Here is a 17607-nt window from a genome sequence, read left to right as displayed (position 1 = left end):
TGACCCTCTGGATGGTCCCGAAGGCTTTTGAATGATGTAAAATTTTCAGTGACTGTTTTTGAGAAAGAAGTAATTGTATAAACAAACACAAGTTTGGCCAGTTGATTCTAATGTTCTCTACTGCTTAAAATATTTAGGTAAATTATAAGGCTATAGCGAATTGTGTTTATAGGGACTGAAAATGGCCTACACATGTCAGCTCTGTGTTAAAAATGCTTGTCTTTGTCAACGAAAACCTTACATACTACTTCTCCCACTTCTCCCTTTTGATGTTGGTAGCTATGAAACCCAGCAATCTCTGAACCCGCTGATTGGAATCTGTGCCCTGATCACATTCTGAGGCTGCTTAAGGAGGGATTTTGCTGAGAGCCTAATGACTTTGTCACTTACCGTGATTGATTTTGGCTCCACATCTGTCCCTCCTGCCACACTGAATCCCAGACCTGAGCCTTCTTTTCTATTCAAGACTATGAAGCAAACATCTTCTTTATTCTAGTGAAAACAAACAAAAATTATCCTTTGAGCTGGAGCTGCAAAAAATTAAGAAAAGGAAAACATATCTCCTTGTACCAAGAGTAAGGAAGCTCTGATGTCAGTCCTCTTGGAAGGGCTTTTCACTGCAGACCCTAAAGGTTCTTTGGCTCTCAGCCAGGCGTGGTAGCTCATGCCTGTAATCCCAACACTCTGGGAAGCCAAGGTGGGCAGATCTCTTGAGCCCAGGAGTTCGAGACCAGCCTGGGCAGTGTGGCAAAACCCTGTCTCTACAAAATTAGCCAGGTGTGGTGATGCATGCTTGTAGTCCCAGCTACTCAGGAGGCTGAGGTGGGAGGATTACCTGAGCCTGGGAGGTCATGGCTTCAGTGAGCCATGATCACGCCACTGCACTTCAGCCTGGGCGACAGAATGAGACCTTGTCTCAAAAAAAAAAAAAAAAAAAAAAAAAAAATCATAGCACATAATTTGATCACGATGGGAATCCTTTATTCTATAATCCTTTAAGTCTACAATTTAGCAAAGCCAGTCCTGGCGACAGCAGAAAGATAAGCGTCAGTGGCAAGAGGCAGGATAACAGCATATCGAGGCCATGTGTTTTCTACATCTCCCTCCCCATGTTCAGGTCATTGGATTTCAGGTGCAATTAATTAATTGATGTCATAAAATAGAAAGCATAGCCGGGCGCAGTGGCTCAGGTCTGTAATTCCAGCGCTCTGGGAGGCCAAAGCAGGCAGATCACCTGAGGTCAAGAGTTGGAGACCAGCCTAGTCAACATGGCGAAATCCCATCTCTACTAAAATACAAAAATTAGCCAGGCATGGTGGCGGATACCTGTAATCCCAGCTACTTGGGAGGCTGAGGCAGGAGAATTGCTTGAACCTAGCAGGCAGAGGTTGCAGTGAGTGGAGATCATGCCAGTGCACTCCAGCCTGGGTGATGGAGTGAGACTCTGTCTCAAAAACCCCCAAAGTTCACTCCAACCAAAACCTAGACTGTCCTGCAGAACTTTTGGGGGAGTTAGGAGGTTGACTTCTTGGGCACCTTCAACCCTGTGTGTGCTCACACATGGATCGATGGGGAGAAAGGTGGACTAGGCTTTCCAAACCAAAATGGGAATACGGAGCCCAGTAAATGGTCTTTATCCAGCTTCTGGGAGGTAATGTGATGCTGAAAATAGGAAAACTTACCAGGTATTTAAATGTTTTATTGGAGCAAAGAGACAATATTTGAAAATGAGGCCCTCCTGCATTCTAAGACAAGTCAAATCACCAACATTTCAATGTGTTCACATTTTTTCCAGTGGTGTTTAGGGACACAGATATGCTAGGAGCTGATTCCTGGGCCACATTTTGCCTCTGAGAGCCTCAGCACAGTCTCAGCGTGGCCAGATCAGCATCAAGACTCTCCAAGGTTTGGGCGTGTTGAAGTCAGGAGGCCAGGGTTTTCAGCCTCGAATCTCTCACAGCACTGCCAAGGACACAGAAAATAGTTCTGTGCAGTTCTATTTTTACTACCTGCAAACCATACTCATTGGAAAAAGCAAGGCAGGAAACTTCTAGACTGAGGATGGCAGAGTAAGGATAGCCCTGCTCACCGCTCCTCTCTGAAGACACTGAGAAAATAAGAAAGGGAGAAGAATGCTGTGTTCTGATGAATAGGAATGGTCTTCAAACCAAACCACAACCCTGCCTCATGGTGAGCCTGAGGAGTAGCGGGTGAGGAAGGCCCTAGAATAAGCCCCCCTCGGGCAGCACTCTGGCATGCTGGCCATACTGCTGTTTGAGGTCCCTGAAGATGCACATCTTGCTTGTGGTTGGCTGGACAGTCTGGTCTTCTCCTTTGACATTTCATCTAACACTAAAATGTATGGGGCAAAGGGGGCCTGGACACGTGTGACCCCACCTGTGCCCCCTTGACTGGTCTCAGAGTGCAACTTTCACACATGAAGTATTTCCTTATTGTAATAACAAGTGGGAGGAGGAAGAGAGATGAGGGGCTATTCCCTCCTCTTACTGAAAGCGAAAGTGCTTAGCATCTCAAGACATTTTGCTTTTCTTTTAGAGACTGGGTCTTGCTCTGTCACCCAGGCCAGAGTACGGTGGCATGATCATAGCTCACTGAGCCTCAGACTACTGGGTCCAGCTGATTCTCCTGCTTGAGATTCCCACGTAGCTAGGGCTACATGCATATGCCACCATGCCTGGCTAATTTTTTAAATTTAATCTTTTTTTTTTTTTTTTTTGAGAGATGGGGGTCTCACTATGTTGATGAGGCTGGTCTCGAACTCCTGGCCTCAAATGATCCTCCTGTCAAGGCATTTCTTAACTGCACAGACCCAAACCAGCAGCTGAGAATCAGAAGGGAGTGGAACCTGAAGGGACTGGTTCCTCTATTCCAACCTCTCGCCTCACATCCTGGCCAACTCCTCACTAGGTGCCAAGGCTGGTCCTTGGCTGAGAAACTGCACAGCCCCTCTCTGGGTAATATTTGAATTTCTGGAACCACACTCTTAGATGACTTCAGTGACCCAGGTATACTACCACTAAAGAACCATTCATATTTATTTCTCTAAATAGAAAATACTCATTCATTAGGGTTCAAATCTCTATAGCCCTAAGAAATTGATCTTCAGATTAGTATCCTAGATGTGAACCTATGGTTTCTTCTGTCAATGTTTATTGTCACAGCTGATTTACTGAAAGATTTTATCTGTAATTCCTTGTACTCCAGGGTTCAGATGCTCTTCTACAGGTGACCTTTGAACACGGGCTCAAACTGCACAGATCACTCACACTCGGGGTTTCTTCTGCCTCCTTGAGACAGCAAGACCAACCCCTCCCTCCTTCTCAGCCTACTCAGTGTGAAGATGACAAGGATGAAGCCCTTTATGATGAGCCACTTCCACTTAATGAATAGTAAATACACTTCCCCTTATTATTATTTTTAATTGAGATGAAGTCTTGCTCTGTCGCCCAGGCTGGAATGCAGTGGTGCAATCTTAGCTCATGGCAACCTCCGCCTCCCAAGTTCAAGCAATCCTCTCACCTCAGCCTCCCGAGTAGCTGAGACTACAGGAACCCACCACCATGCCGAGCTAATTTTTATATTTTTAGTAGAGACAGGGTTTCACCCTAGTGGCCAGGCTGGTGTTGAACTCCTGACCTCAAGTGATCTGCCCGCCTCGGCCTCCCAAAGTTCTGAGATTACAGGCGTAAGCCACTGCACCTGGCCTCTTGGGATTTTCTTAATAACATTCTATTATCTCTAACTTACGTTGTTGTAAGAAGACAATATATAATACATAAAACTGAAGAAACTTGTATTAATTGACTGTTTATCAGTAAGGCTTCCGGTCAACAGTAGGTTGTTAGTAGTTAAGTTTCTGGGGGAGTTAAGAGTTATATGCGGATTTTCCACGGCATGAAGGTCAGCGCCCCAACCCTCATGTTGTTCAAGGGTCCACCGTATTTCAGGGCAAGGGCGGGACTACACCGATGTAACTCTTCTCTCACCAGCAGGTGGCTCCCTTGACTAGTTTATGTCTACAGTTAGGTGGCCAGAGGTACTTGAGGTCATTCTGCATTATTTCCAAGATGTCTAGCTCTGCTCTGAGGACTCTCTGCAAACAAACTCCACACATAGAAGTCAGGAGGATGGCAACTAGTTGCTACTTGGGGGATGAAAACAGCGGTGACACCCATGTGGCACCTGAACATTCAAGACAAGGTCTAGCTTCTGAAGCTGGCTAGCAGCACATGAGGCCAAAGTCAGACTGAGCTGTGAAACTCGCAACCCAAGGCAGTCCTCCATCTCCAGGACTTGGGACGGGCTCTCCTCGGCTGTCTGGGCGGGTGGCACATACCTGGGCACTCACACAGCCGCAGTTCATGTTCCTGAACTGTGTTTCACTCACCTCTGATTGTGCTTTCGCTTCCTGAATGAGAGTTAGGATGGTAGATTTCGACCCCACTGACGATAAAACAGACTGTAATCTTTGCTGGTCCCCCGCTGAGACCAGAAGTTGATCCAAACTAAATAATATAAATATATTTGAAGAACATTAAAGAAAAAAGCAATTTCTTCATTTTATAAGAATGCATTTAAAATGATCTCCTTTCTACTATATTGCAGGTATTTTCTGTTTGTCATGCTTTTTTGGTCACAACTTCTATTCCAAACTAATGGAAGAATAAATCCTGAGTGCTGAACAGAAATGTCATTCACTGCCAATGGCAAGGGGAATTGCTATGAATTCAGAGATCCCCTCAAGAAGTTATGGGACCAATGCTGGAGCTTAACAGGACACTTCTGACATATTTTAAAATATTCAATACATAGGTCCAAGTGAAATATTTTTATTTTTATTGTTTTTGAGATGGAGTCAGCTCTGTCGCCCAGGCTGGAGTGCAGTGGCACGATCTCAGTTCACTGCAACCTCTACCTCCTGGCTTCAAGCTATTCTCGTGCCTCAGCTTCCCGAGTAGCTGGGACTACAGGCGCCCGCCACCATGCCTGGCTAATTTTTTAGTAGAGACAGGGTTTCACCATATTGGCCAGGCTGTTCTTGAACTTCTGACCTCAAATGATCCACCTGCCTCGGTCTCCCAAAGTGCTGGGATTATAGGCCTGAGCCACCGGGTTTTTTTTTTTTTTTNGGGAGTTATACCTGATGTAAATGACGAGTGGATGGGTGCAGCAGACCAACATGGCACAAGTATACATATGTAACAAACCTGCACATTATGCACATGTACCCTACAACTTAAAGTATAATAATAATAAATAAATTTTTAAAAAAAGAGTTTTATTAGCAATAGTTTATTTTATATTCATAACAACATGGATGAATTCTCATAGTTTGCTCATTTTACAGTTAAGAAAACTGGAATCCAGGGAATTCACGTGACTAGTTTAAGATTACACAGCTAAAAATAACAGTTAGGTATAAATCAATATGCAGAAGTTGAAAACAAAAGCGCAAAGTAATAAAGCCGGTAAGTAACAAGGAATTGTTGGAAATAACAGTTGGGGATATTTGACTGGAGGAAGTATTTGAATCTTTCAGTGAGCCAGTCTGTAATGTGGGACTCATGGCCAGCATACTCCAAATACTGAAAAATGGCAAATGAAAAGAATATGAATAAATAGGAAAAGGATGAGACATATTTTGTCTGCTGATAATTTAAAAAATGTACCTGCATAAAAAGCTGAGAAGTGAAGCAACAATGGAAAGATTGCAATATGTTCATCAATGGAAGATTTAGCACAATGGTACATGTCCCAAGAATTTTTTTTTTTTTTTTTTGACAGAGTTTCACCCTTGTTGCCCAGGCTGGAGTGCAGTAATGCGATCTCAGCTCACTGCAACCTCTGCCTCCTGGGTTCAAGTGATTCTCCTGCCTCAGCCTCCTGAGTAGCTGGGATTACAGCCATACGCCACCACTCCCGGCTAATTTTTGTATTTTTAGTAGAGATGGGGTTTCACCATGTTGGCCAGGCTGGTCTCGAACTCCTCACCTCAAGTGATCCACCAGGCTCGGCCTCCCAAAGTGCTGGGATTACAGGCATGAGCCACCACACCTGGCCTCAAGTGAAATATTTTAAAATCTGTTAGAAATTCTCCGTTCAACTCCAGCCACCTCCAAAGGTCCAAACTCCCCCCTGCGCTGCACTCTTTTCCCCTGCACACTCCTCTCAGGTTGCTTTTGCTTAAGTGCCATGTTCTCTAGAAGCCTCTCCTCAGAGCAACACTTTGGTAAACACGTTTCCCTGCAGGCACTTTTATTTTTCCAGCAATGATATTAAAAACCACGGAGGCTAAAATGCAATGTGGATCCTGGATCCTGGAACAGAAAAATGGTATTAGCAGAATCTATTCAGCAAAATCTGAATGAAGTCTGTAGTTAATGGTATTGTTCCAACATTAATTTCTTACTTTTGACAAATGGACCGTGGTTTTGACAGATGTGAACATTAGGAAGAGTGGGTAAGAAGTAAGTGGGGGCTGGGCGCAGTGCCTCACGCCTATAATCCCAGCACTTTGGGAGGCCGAGGCAGGCAGATCACAAGGTTAGGAGACCAGCCTGACCAACATGGTGAAACCTCATCTCTATTAAAAACACAAAAATTAGCCAGGCATGCTGGTGCACGCCTATAATCTCAGCTACTCAGGAGGCTGACACAGGAGAATCGCTTGAACCCAGGAGGCAGAGGTTGCAAGGAGCGGAGATCGTGCCACTGCACTCCATCCTGGGCGATGGAGCGAGACTCCGCCCCAAAAAAAAAAAAAAAAAAAAAAAGTGGGAACTCTGCATTATCTTTTCAACTTTTCTATAAATCTAAAACTATTTCAAAATGAAACAAGTTTATCTGAAATAAAAGTGCAGACAGATACTTACGTAACTGACCAGCTTCTTCTAAAAGGCAGATCCTGCGCAGCTTCACCCACCTCACTGGCTGAACGGGGTGTCTCAGCAGCACTGGTTTTAGGGCCACTTCCTCCTAGACAGGCCCTGTTCCCGGCCTTCTCAGGACACGAAACGCCTCCAGCAGGTCCGGGTGACCTCCTGGGGGTGATCTCCAGCTCAGTTTTGAAGAGCATGGCGCTTGGCCCTGCTGAGTAATCCTCGCTGCAGAGCTTGTCAAGGTCAGGCATGCTCAAGGCTCTCAGCTCCTGGAGCTTGGAGCGGGACACCGGCGAGGGCTGCGTGTGGCGCACCGAGGACTTGTTCCTCTTAACGGGAGAAGCCGGAGTCGTCGTTGGGGTGGGAATTCCCAAAGGGCCAAGTGATTTCTTTAGTTCCGAATCAGAGCCCTTGCTACTGGTCTCCGGTGGGTTCTGCCGGGAGATGGTCAGTGTCATGCTTGAGGGAGACTTGGCCATCTGGGGGAGGAGGGTGCCGGCTTCACTTTGGTTTTCGCTGCAGGAACTCAAGCTGCGTCTCAACGACCTTGCTGCTGCATCACCTGGGTGGCCCAGGCTCCCTGAAACAATGCTGCCGGAAGACCGCCTCCCAATGGGAGGCTTGGAGCTCACCGACAAAAATGGGGAAACCCCGGACTTGGCTACAGGCCGGTCAGCATTGGCCAGGTTCTCAAAAGACTTGATCCGCTGCTTCACAGAGAAAAATGAGGTAGATTCGTGGGGCCAGTTCTGCTCATAGCAGTAGTGTCGTCTGGTGACTCTGATTTTGTCTGTGACTAGGCAGCTTGTCTCCTGGACTGAAATGATATCCCCTTCATCTGTGGCTGGAAGATTCCTCGATGTTTCCAGCAGCGGCTTTACACTATATACGCCCTGTCCGTCAGCCAGGCTGGGAAGACCACCTCTGGATGCCTTTGTCTCGGGGACAACACTGCTTGTCACAGGGACGTGGCTGTCACGAGGAGAGCGACCCAGACTGTGGGGGGGGTGACTCTCCCGTCCAAAATGGCTTGAGAACTGGGCTGGCATGGAGTAGGTCCTGGTTGCTGGCCTTGGGGTGAAGTAGAGATGGTCCTCCCCCGAGGGCCCCCCTAGAATGCCACTTCTGGCCACCCCTAGGGAGTCTGACATCAGGCTTGATTTTCCCTGGGAGGAATCTGCCTTTCTAATGGCCATTTGAGGGGAGGAGGAGGAGGACACCAGTTTCGCCACGCCGAATGATCGTGACATTTCCTGCTCCGCCTGTGGGGCATGAGACGGGAGTGAGGACGGGTGACTTGTGGATGATTCTGTGACCTGGCGACAGAGCCTGATTTCACTCTTCTCCTGACAGTTGCCCTGGGCCAAGCACCCTCCCTGTCTGTCACTTTCAGCTGGCTTGTTACCACATACAGTCTTTGGCACTGTTTCAGCAGAAATCTCCACAATTTTCAGCTGGTTTGTTCTTTCAAGGCGATCGCTGGCCACTATGCTGCCTCCTTTTTCGCCAGTTGGCCTGGGTTGGGCTGTGTCTGCTGCCGAGTCCATGTGGCTGGCCAGGTGCTGCTCACTCTGTCTGTTCCCTGCCACGGACACGCCGTTCCTAGATGCTGTGGAACTCACCGGCCCAGAGTCAGCACGGGGCCCCCTGCCCTCTGCTCCACACTTAGGAGATTTAGGGGTGGCTGGGCAACCTCTGTCAGGTTCAGAGAGGACAGCCATGTGGAACCTGCTCCACACGCCTTGCTCAGGAGGAGGCTTGGGAGAGGTCAGGGGCGACACGAACATCCTGATGCTCGTGTCAGACACTGAGGGTTTCAGGGACCCAGAGGTGGCAAGAGGTGGCTTGCTGTCCAGCACACACTGCGGGGACCTGGGGGCGGCTGTGGTGTTTCTGTCAGGGTCCTCGCGGTCGGCTGCATGGAGCCGCTGTGACACCACCTTAGAAAGTGTTTGGTGGGAGGTCTGGGGTGAGATCAAGGGTTTCCTGTGGTCCGTCCCCCCAGCCTTCACGGCATTCGCAGCAGGGGCCTCGGAGCTGACTTTGGCCTTGCCCTTGAGGCTGAGCCTCTTCAGCTTCGGACCACACTTTGGCTTCTGACCGTTAGTCGGAAGCATTTCTGCCGGACTCTTCTTAGACAGGTCCTTATTTTCCAGATTGGTTTTCGGCTGAGGAGGGCTAGGAGGCACAGCAACACCCTTTTTTTGGCTTGAACTCACTATCTGAATCTTGGAGTCGGGACTTCTGACAGCCATCAGAGGTTGTTCCTTCTCGGTTTTGCTCTTCAAATGTGTGCCTTGGTTATGTTTATTTATTTCTTTAAACCAGGCCATGATGGGCCTCCTACCCATCATCTTGGGTTTCTGTAGCAAGTCATCGAGGTCTTGACTTTCAGAGATGTGGAGGTTTTCCAAAACAGATTCTCCATTCTTAGGGACATCCACACTGAAGGAGGACAGACTGGCAGCTGCATTAATGCTTGTTTCGTACTGATTCAGGGTTTCATCATCTAGCATGTCACGTGCCAAGCCGTTTACCATGTTGGGGGAGCTGAGAATGATGGGCGCACTGTGAAAATGCCTGGCTACTTTAGACAGCTGACTGTTTTCCATGGCTGAGCTAGCGCTGGTGACTTCCGTGGTTTCTTCTGCACACGAGGGCCTGTGGTTCTGTGAAGTGCTTATGTTCACATGAGTTTCATGCTCCTGAGAGCTCACTTCCAAGAGTGAAGGTGGCTGGGAAGAGTTTGGGCCTGAAGTGTATGAGGCTGGCAAGCAGGCAGCCTTCTCACGGGGACTGGCCACTGACTCTCTCGGAGTGCTGTATTTTAATGATAGAACTTTGGCTGAGGCAGGACAGATGGCAGCCTGGGTGGGAAGATGAGCAGCACTCGAGGGTGGATTGGGGCAGCCATTTGTGGAACAAATTTCAATCTGTTCCTCTTCTGACTCCGAAGGATCTTCCTTGTGCAAAGACACACGGGAACGAGGAGGGGACCAGCCGTCCCTGGCGGAAGCTCGTGGGGCTTCGGTGAGTGACTCAGGGTCAGAAGAAGAATCCTCAGCATCGCCATACATGGATGACAGAGACGGCTCCGTGCTATCGCCCAGGCCTGATAGGGAGGTGCTGTCTTCATGAAAGCTGCTAAAATTTCTAGAGTAGTTGCTCAAAAAGTTTTTGTTCACAGTAAAATGTTTGTCGGGATTAACTGAATCTAAAACCGAAGGCTGGGAGGCCCACTGTGGGTGAGGGGGGGCACCAGCAGCCCAGGCCCTCCTTGGGGAGGAGGTCTGGCCCCCCGTGACTGGTTCGGCACGGCAGGAGCTCCCACCTCCAGCCCCGGCTGGTGGGCGGCCCTGAGCACTGCCCTCCTGACAGCCACTGTCCCCCATCTGGGAAGATGGAGACCTCGCTGCAGAAACATCCAACTCCTTGATGAAGCTGTCAATGTCCGTCACAGGGCTCTCTCTACTCCCCGCCGGGCAACACTGCCCCGAGACACGGCCACATGCTTCTTTGGTGTTGTCAGTGGATGGCAGAAGGGAGAGGCTGGCCTGCGGTGCCTTTGAGGACACAGAATCTGCTCCCTCCAACAGGGAAGGCTCCTGGGAGCTTTCAGGTGCACGGGTTCCTGTCATTTCCAGAGCCTGACTGTGGTTACCCGGAGCTCCCTGTCTCTGCTCCTGGGATGTGAGGGGGTCTCCTGGCAGGACAGCCCCAGCTGCTGTCACTCCCTCTGCCCCAGGTCCCGCTCCCCTGAGGAAAGCCGCCCTCCTGGTATTATGGGGTGTGCTGGTTTCCGATGCTGATCGAGTCTTGCTGCAGTCAGGGGGAGCCACTGCTTTCTCCCCCAGGGAGGGGCTGCCCTCATGGGGCAGCCTGACTGGAGACCTGGCCTTGTAGTCGGCGACCCTGGGTGATGCAGACTGACTGGGATTCTCCGGCCGACTGACTCGCCCTGTGTCTACAGAGGTCTTGCTGGGGTCAGGATAAGCGGCCCCCTTCTTTCCTGGGGAAGAGATGAGGTCTGAGGAGCTGTCCAGTCCTATGTGGAGAATGGAAACAGAAGGTACATACTCAAGAGAGGTTGTAGGGGAGATAAAAGGGAAAATATGAGAAAGCAGCCTCTCAATTATTAAAAACCAGAAAATTTTAAACAATCCCAAATATTTTTTTCTTTTTCAGAAAGTCGGGCATGGTGGCTCACGCCTGTAATCCCAGCACTTTGGGAGGCCGAGGCGGGTGGATCACCTAAAGTCAGGAGTTTGAGACCAGCCTGGCCAACATGGCGAAACCCCATCTCTACTAAAAACAAACAAACAAACAAACAAAAAACACACACAAAAATTAGCCGGGCATGGTGGTGGGCACCTGTAATCCCAGCTACTTGGGAGGCTGAAGCAGGAGAATCGCTTGAACCCGGGAGGCGGAGGTTGCAGTGAGACGAGAACGTGCCATTGCCCTGCAGCCTGGGCAAAAAGAGCGAAACTCTGTCTCAAAAAAAAAAAAAAAAGGCATTCTGTGGCCTAAATGGAGGCCTTTCCTGTCTTTCTGCTTTTCTCTCTAAAATTATAGAGTACCCACATCTAACAAATACCACCCAGCTTTAGACACTCCAAGAGAACTCAGACTAGCCGGCAGAAGAAACATTTGCATCTGCCCATTTTTCTCTCTTTTGGTATTTCTATGATGAAGGATGTTCCTACCACAAAGAAATGATACATTTGATGTGATGGATATGCTAATTACCCTGATTTAATCACTGCACACTTCGGTCTTTTTATGCCATTCACCCTCTGATGGCAAAGCCGCAGGCGTCAGGCTGTTGTTCTATTTGGTTCCCTACTTCTGCGTGGATGCAGCAGGGCCCTCATGGCCAGTCCCAGCATCTGGCCAGTCGTGTATGGGGTTGGCTAACACTGGGGGATGTGAATGATGTACTTCCGTGTAAAACAGTCTAAGTGCCAAACTCAGGAGGCTTCCTTTTTAGTGCAGGGGCTGAGGCTAACTGGGAAAACATACAGAATACGAAAGCCGGGATACAGGTTTACACCGAGCTCTGGCTGTCTTGACGAATTCAGAGGAGTGGGAGAGTGAGAAGCCAGATTATCCCGGGAAGTCTGGACAGAGGAAGTGGGGACTCGAGTGGGGCTGACAAGGGGAGTTTGGCCAGAGAGTGAGGAGGAGGAAGGTGAGGAAGACAGTGGAAGAGTACCCTTAAAATGTCCATGCTACCCAAAGTCATCTATAGATTCAGTAACATTCCTACCAAAATTCCAATGATATTCTTTACAGAAATAGGGGAAAAAAAAAAAAAAACAGTTGTAAAATGTGCATGGAAGGAACCACAAAGGACTCGGAATAGCCAAGGCAGTTTGAGTTAAAAACAAAACACAACAAAAAACAAACAAACAGACGAAACAGGGCTGCGCATGGTGGCTCACACGTATAATCCCAGCACTTTGGGAGGCCGAGGAGGGTGGATCACCTGAGGTTAAGTGTTTGAGACCAGTCTGGCCAACATGGTGAAATTCCTGTCTCTACTAAAAATACAAAAATTAGCCAAGCGTGGTGGCATATGCCTGTAATCCTAGCTACTTGGAAGGCTGAGGCAGGAGAATTGCTTGAACCTGGGAGGCGGAGGTTGCAGTGAACCAAGATTGTGCCATTGTACTCCAGCCTGAGCAACAGAGCAAGACTCCATCTCAGAAAAAATAAAAATAAAAAAATAAGGTATTGCATTTATTGAAATAGCTAGAAGAGAGATTTTGGGATGTTCCTACCCCAAAGACATGATACGTTTGATGTGATGGATATGCTAATTACCCTGATTTAATCGTTGCACAATGTATACAGGTATTGAAGTATCACTTTGTGCTCTGTAAGTATGTACAATTATGTGCCAATTAAAAAAAAAAAAAAAAGGCAGCCGGGCGTGGTGGATCACGCCTGTAATCCCAGCACTTTGGGAGGCCAAGGCAGGCAGATCACTTGAGGTCAGGAGTTCCAGACCAGCTTGGCCAACATGGTGAAACCCTATCTCTACTAAAAATACAAAAATTAGCCAGGCGTGGTGGTGCGTACTTGTAATCTCAGCTACTTGGGAGGCTGAGGCACAAGGATCACTTGAACCTGGGAGGTAGAGGGCAGTGAGCTGAGACTGCGCTACTGCATTCAAGCCTGGACAACAGAGCAAGACTCCAAAAAAAAAAAAAAAAAAAAGGCAACAGAATGAAAGCAGAGAAGCAAGAAAAGCCTGAAATCTTGGAGGTGGCAGGGCAAGGGGGATGTGTACCAGTGGACAGTGGGAAGCCATCTAGGAGGGGGGATCCAACAGCCACTCGGTCCTGAAAGTGCCTCTTCGTAAGGCCCTGCATAGTCTTGGGCTAATCTTCCACCTCAGAAACACAGCATCTTGCAACAGGGAAAAAAAATCTGGCATCAAAAAGAACAAAGCTATTTTCTTAGGAACTATGGGTCTGAGGTTGGAGTGAAAAATGAAGTTCCATGAAGGCTCTTGGTTTGAGAAGTCAGTCAAACCAACTTTACCCCAAATATTATGTTCGTTCCACAGCTCACACATAAATCATCTTCATTGCATTTTTGTAACCTCCTGACACTGCTATGTGAATCATTAAGAACTAATTATTAGGACTTAGCACTGTGCTAAGAGGTTTTCCAATAATTAAGGAGTTAACACTGTCCTAAAAGTTTTGCATATGTTTAATTTTTCCTCCTAACACTGAGGTATGTCCTGTGACCATCTGCACTGGAAGGATGAGGACAGAGAAACAGCGTGGTTAAGTGATGTTTCTGAGGTCACAGAGTTCACAGGTGGCAGAGCCAGCGGCTGCCCCAGGAAGCTGGCTCCATAGCCCATGCTACTGCCTGAATCCTGACCATGTGGCCTCTGCGTGGAGAGCCCTTGGCAATAACAAGGTTGGATCATCGAGACCCCCATGGAGACCAGCTTTCCAGGCCCACTGTGGAAGGCCAGGAGTCTGCCAAGACTCAAAGCCACATGCTCTTTTCCTTCTCTGCTAAACCTTTTTTGAATTCCCCCTTAAACGTAACATTCCTGCTTCTGGTAACAGCAAATATGGGCGGTAGTGAGGGTGGTGGGGGGGAGTAGCAATGACACAAAAGGAGGGGATTTAAAGTCTGTTTTTAAATTTCATATTCAGGCCATGGGTGGTGGTTCATGCCTGTCATCCCAGCACTTTGGGACGCTGAGGCAGGCAGATCACTTGAGGTCAGGAGTTCGAAACCAGCCTGGCCAACATGGTGAAATAGGCTGGAGTGCACTGGCTGGATCTCAGCTCACTGCAAGCTGCACCTCCCGGGTTCATTCCATTCTCCTGCCTCAGCCTCCCGAGTAGCTGGGACTACAGGCGCCTGCCACCTCGCCCAGCTAGTTTTTTGTATTTTTTAGTAGAGACGGGGTTTCACTGGATTAGCCAGGATGGTCTCGATCTCTTGACCTCGTGATCCGCCCGCCTCGGCCTCCCATAGTGCTGGGATTACAGGTGTGAGTCACCGCGCCCGGCCTTAATTTTTGTATTTTTAGTAGAGACGGGGTTTCACCATATTGGCCAGGCTGGTCTCGAACTCCTGATCTCGTGATCTGCCCACCTCGGCCTCAAAATACAAAAATTAGCTGGGCGTGGTGGCACACGTCGGTAATCCCAGCCGCTCAGGAGGCTGAGGCAGGAGAACTGCCTGAACCTGGGAGGCGGAGGTTGCAGTGAGCCGGGATTGAGCCACTGCCCTCCATCCAGCCTGAGTGACAGAGCGAGACTCCGTCTCAAAAATAAATAAATACATTTCATATTCGCTCACTGAATAAACCTGAACAGGTCATTCATGTTAGCAATTTGACTTTATTGCAAATTCTGTAACTTAAAAGGTCTTCATTTGAGGGAGATGAGATTACACTGAGACAGCCTTTGGTTGTCGCCTTTCAAGACAACCTTTCCTCTGGAAACCAATCATGGGAGGAAGGTTGACTCCATTACAGCACATCTGTGGGGTGGAGGGTCCAGCAGCCTCTCCAGATGATGTTGGGTATGGAAGGGCCTGCAGGCTAGCAGTGCGGTTTCCTAGAGTAGGCTATGGGTGTGAGGACACCCGAGTTGTCAGTACAAGGGACAGCCTGCTGGTCAGGCCCATGGGTTCAGGAGCAGTCTTACTGACGCCAGGAGGCTGCTCAAATATTATTTTCTGCGGATATATGAGGTTTAAAAAGGTTGTTAGGTACTGGTGACTACCACAGTAGTTTTTTGTTTGTTTGTTTTGCAAAAAGACAAAAAAAGCACAGGACTACACATTTATTCACACCCATATACACACAAGACTCAAATGATACAGACCAAAATATTAACAGAGGTTTTTCTGTTGGGCTTAGGTGATTTCTATACTATCTTTCAAAACTTCCCTCTCAATTGTAATTTCTTAAGTTTCTAGAATAAACATGTATCCCGTTCATAACAGAGTTAAACATTTAGTGACAAACAAGGGGCCTGGATTCCCCACACTGCTTCAGCTTCTCACAACAGCTCTGACAGCTTTTCCAACAGCTACCTCCTCCTCTCGTTCCGGTTTCCAAGAGCCACCCTTTAACAGACAGAGTCAATTGCTGCCAGAGAGCTAAATGGCTCTCAAAATCAGACCTCACCATCAACGCATCTTGGCCGGCCATTTGCTCCTGTGTTTCTAAAGTTTCTAAAACTTTCTTAAGAAAATCATGTGTGTAGGTATACATACACACACATATATACACACACACGTATCTTATTGAATGTGTATTATATACTAGGCAGATAAATACATGCATATGTTTCTCTTAGGAAAATCACATACACACACATAATATAACTTATTCAACATATTAGGTACTAGATTGTGTTTCAAATGCTACACATGAAAATGTCATTGATTCTTCCTCAACAACCCCATAAGGTATGTAACTTAGGACAACAGTGACTAATCCAGGTCCCTTCCCTGGTCAAATGTTGGGGCTCAGACCTAAGCCCTGGCAGCCTGCGTATGCACCCATGTGCTTAACCACCGTGCGGTGTACGGGTCATTTTGGAATATTAAGGAGGATTTTTTTTTAATGATAAGGTATTCCTTCTTTGATCACTTATGCATTTTTGGATATTTCAGTTTAAAAAAAGATATGTTTTGGCTACGCGCAGCGGCTTATGCCTGCAATCCCAGCACTTTGGGAGGCTGAGGCAGGCGGATCACTTGAGATCAGGAGTTTGAGACCAGCCTGGCCAACATAGTGAAACCCAGTCTCTACTAAAAATACAAAAATTGGCCGAGTGTGGTGGCGGGCACCTGTAATCCAAGCTACTCAGGAGGCTGAGGCAGGAGAATCGCTTGAACCCTGGAGGCAGAGGTTGCAGTGAGCCGAGATCGTGCCATTGCACTCCAGCCTGGGTGACAGAGGGAGACTCTGTCTCAAAAAACAAAAACAAAAACAAAAACAAAAAAACTCAAAAAAAAAAAACCAAAGAGATGTTTTGAAGAACATCCTTCTTACATATTGGAAAGCAGCTAAGCTATTTGTAGTAACACTGGAAGAAGAACTGCTACCAGCACTCGAGTACTCAGCAGGACCAACTGGTCACAGATACTCTTTTCATTGGGAAGGAGAGAGAAATATCTAACAAAAGGAGACAGAACCTCTAAAATCTTTTAGCGATCAGGTAATCGAATATTTCAGATACACCCCAAAAGCCCTCGAGGGTGCCAGTGTGTCATTGCAACTCGATCAATCCTAACAAGGACCCTAAAAGAATTAAATGGTAACTAATATATTATGTTTCGACATGTTAATTAAATACAGCACATATATTATTGCCTGTTAAATATAATCAGTTCCTGCTCTAGCATTCCTGGCTGCTCAGTGGGTGTAAGGGACACACAGCTGCACCTTTCTCAAGGTTCATTATCTGTGGGAAATCCAGAGAGGGCGAGGCAGAAAAGCATCCAAACACCTGCACCTGCCAGGGTCAGTACAGTCACAGAGGTGCACAGAGCTCCAGGGAGCCCGGGGCTGGGAGATGAAATTCTTCCTACGCTAACTATAACAGAAGAGCACTTGACACGCAGACACCCACTTACTTAAGGTACCAACCCGCAGTGTTTTTTTTTTTTTTTAAGTTTTCGGATACATGTGCAGGATGTGCAGGTTTGTTACATAGGTAAATGTGTTGTTACATAGCAAACCATTGTGGTTTGCTGCACCTGTCAGCCCGTGGCCTAGGTATCAAGCCCCGCATGCGTTAGGTATTGATCCTGATGCTTTCCCGCCCCCCAGCACCCCATCCCCAACAGGCTCCAGTGTGTGTTGTTCCCCTCCCTGTGTCCATGTGCTCTCATTGTTCAGCTCCCACTTATAAGTAAGAATATGCGGTGTTTGGTTTTCTGTTTCTGTGTGTGTTTGCTGAGGATAATGGCTTCCAGCTCCATCCATGTCCCTGCAAAGGACATGATCTCATTTCCTTTAATGGCCGCCTAGTATTCCGTGGTGTATACGTACCACATTTTCTATCACTGATGAAACCCTCAGTATTGACAAAACCTGGCCTATCTAGAGTAAGAAATTCCTCGGTGGCAGGAAAGCAAATGTTCTGCATGAAGTTGCAAGTAGGAAATGTTGGTTTAGTGAAAAAAAAAAAAACAGCCCTTTGCTAACTCT

The 17607-nt window shown here is 47.7% G+C and overlaps 1 protein-coding gene across 1 annotated transcript in view; it reads right to left on the bottom strand.

Annotated features, from left to right (window-relative positions):
* The window catches only part of PDZD2 (PDZ domain containing 2), a 326600-nt gene that overhangs the window by 13834 nt on the left and 295159 nt on the right, over positions 1-17607 (bottom strand). The window contains exons 20-22 of the mRNA XM_025388677.1: positions 6894-10944; positions 4409-4526; positions 391-492 (exon numbers count right to left, since the gene is read on the bottom strand). Coding sequence (XP_025244462.1) covers positions 391-492; positions 4409-4526; positions 6894-10944 — 4271 coding nt within the window. The remainder of the gene's footprint in view (positions 1-390; positions 493-4408; positions 4527-6893; positions 10945-17607) is intronic.

Source organism: Theropithecus gelada, chromosome 6, assembly GCF_003255815.1.
Source record: "Theropithecus gelada isolate Dixy chromosome 6, Tgel_1.0, whole genome shotgun sequence".
NCBI classification, from domain to species: Eukaryota; Metazoa; Chordata; class Mammalia; order Primates; family Cercopithecidae; genus Theropithecus; species Theropithecus gelada.
This window is presented reverse-complemented; position numbering and strand designations above follow the sequence as displayed.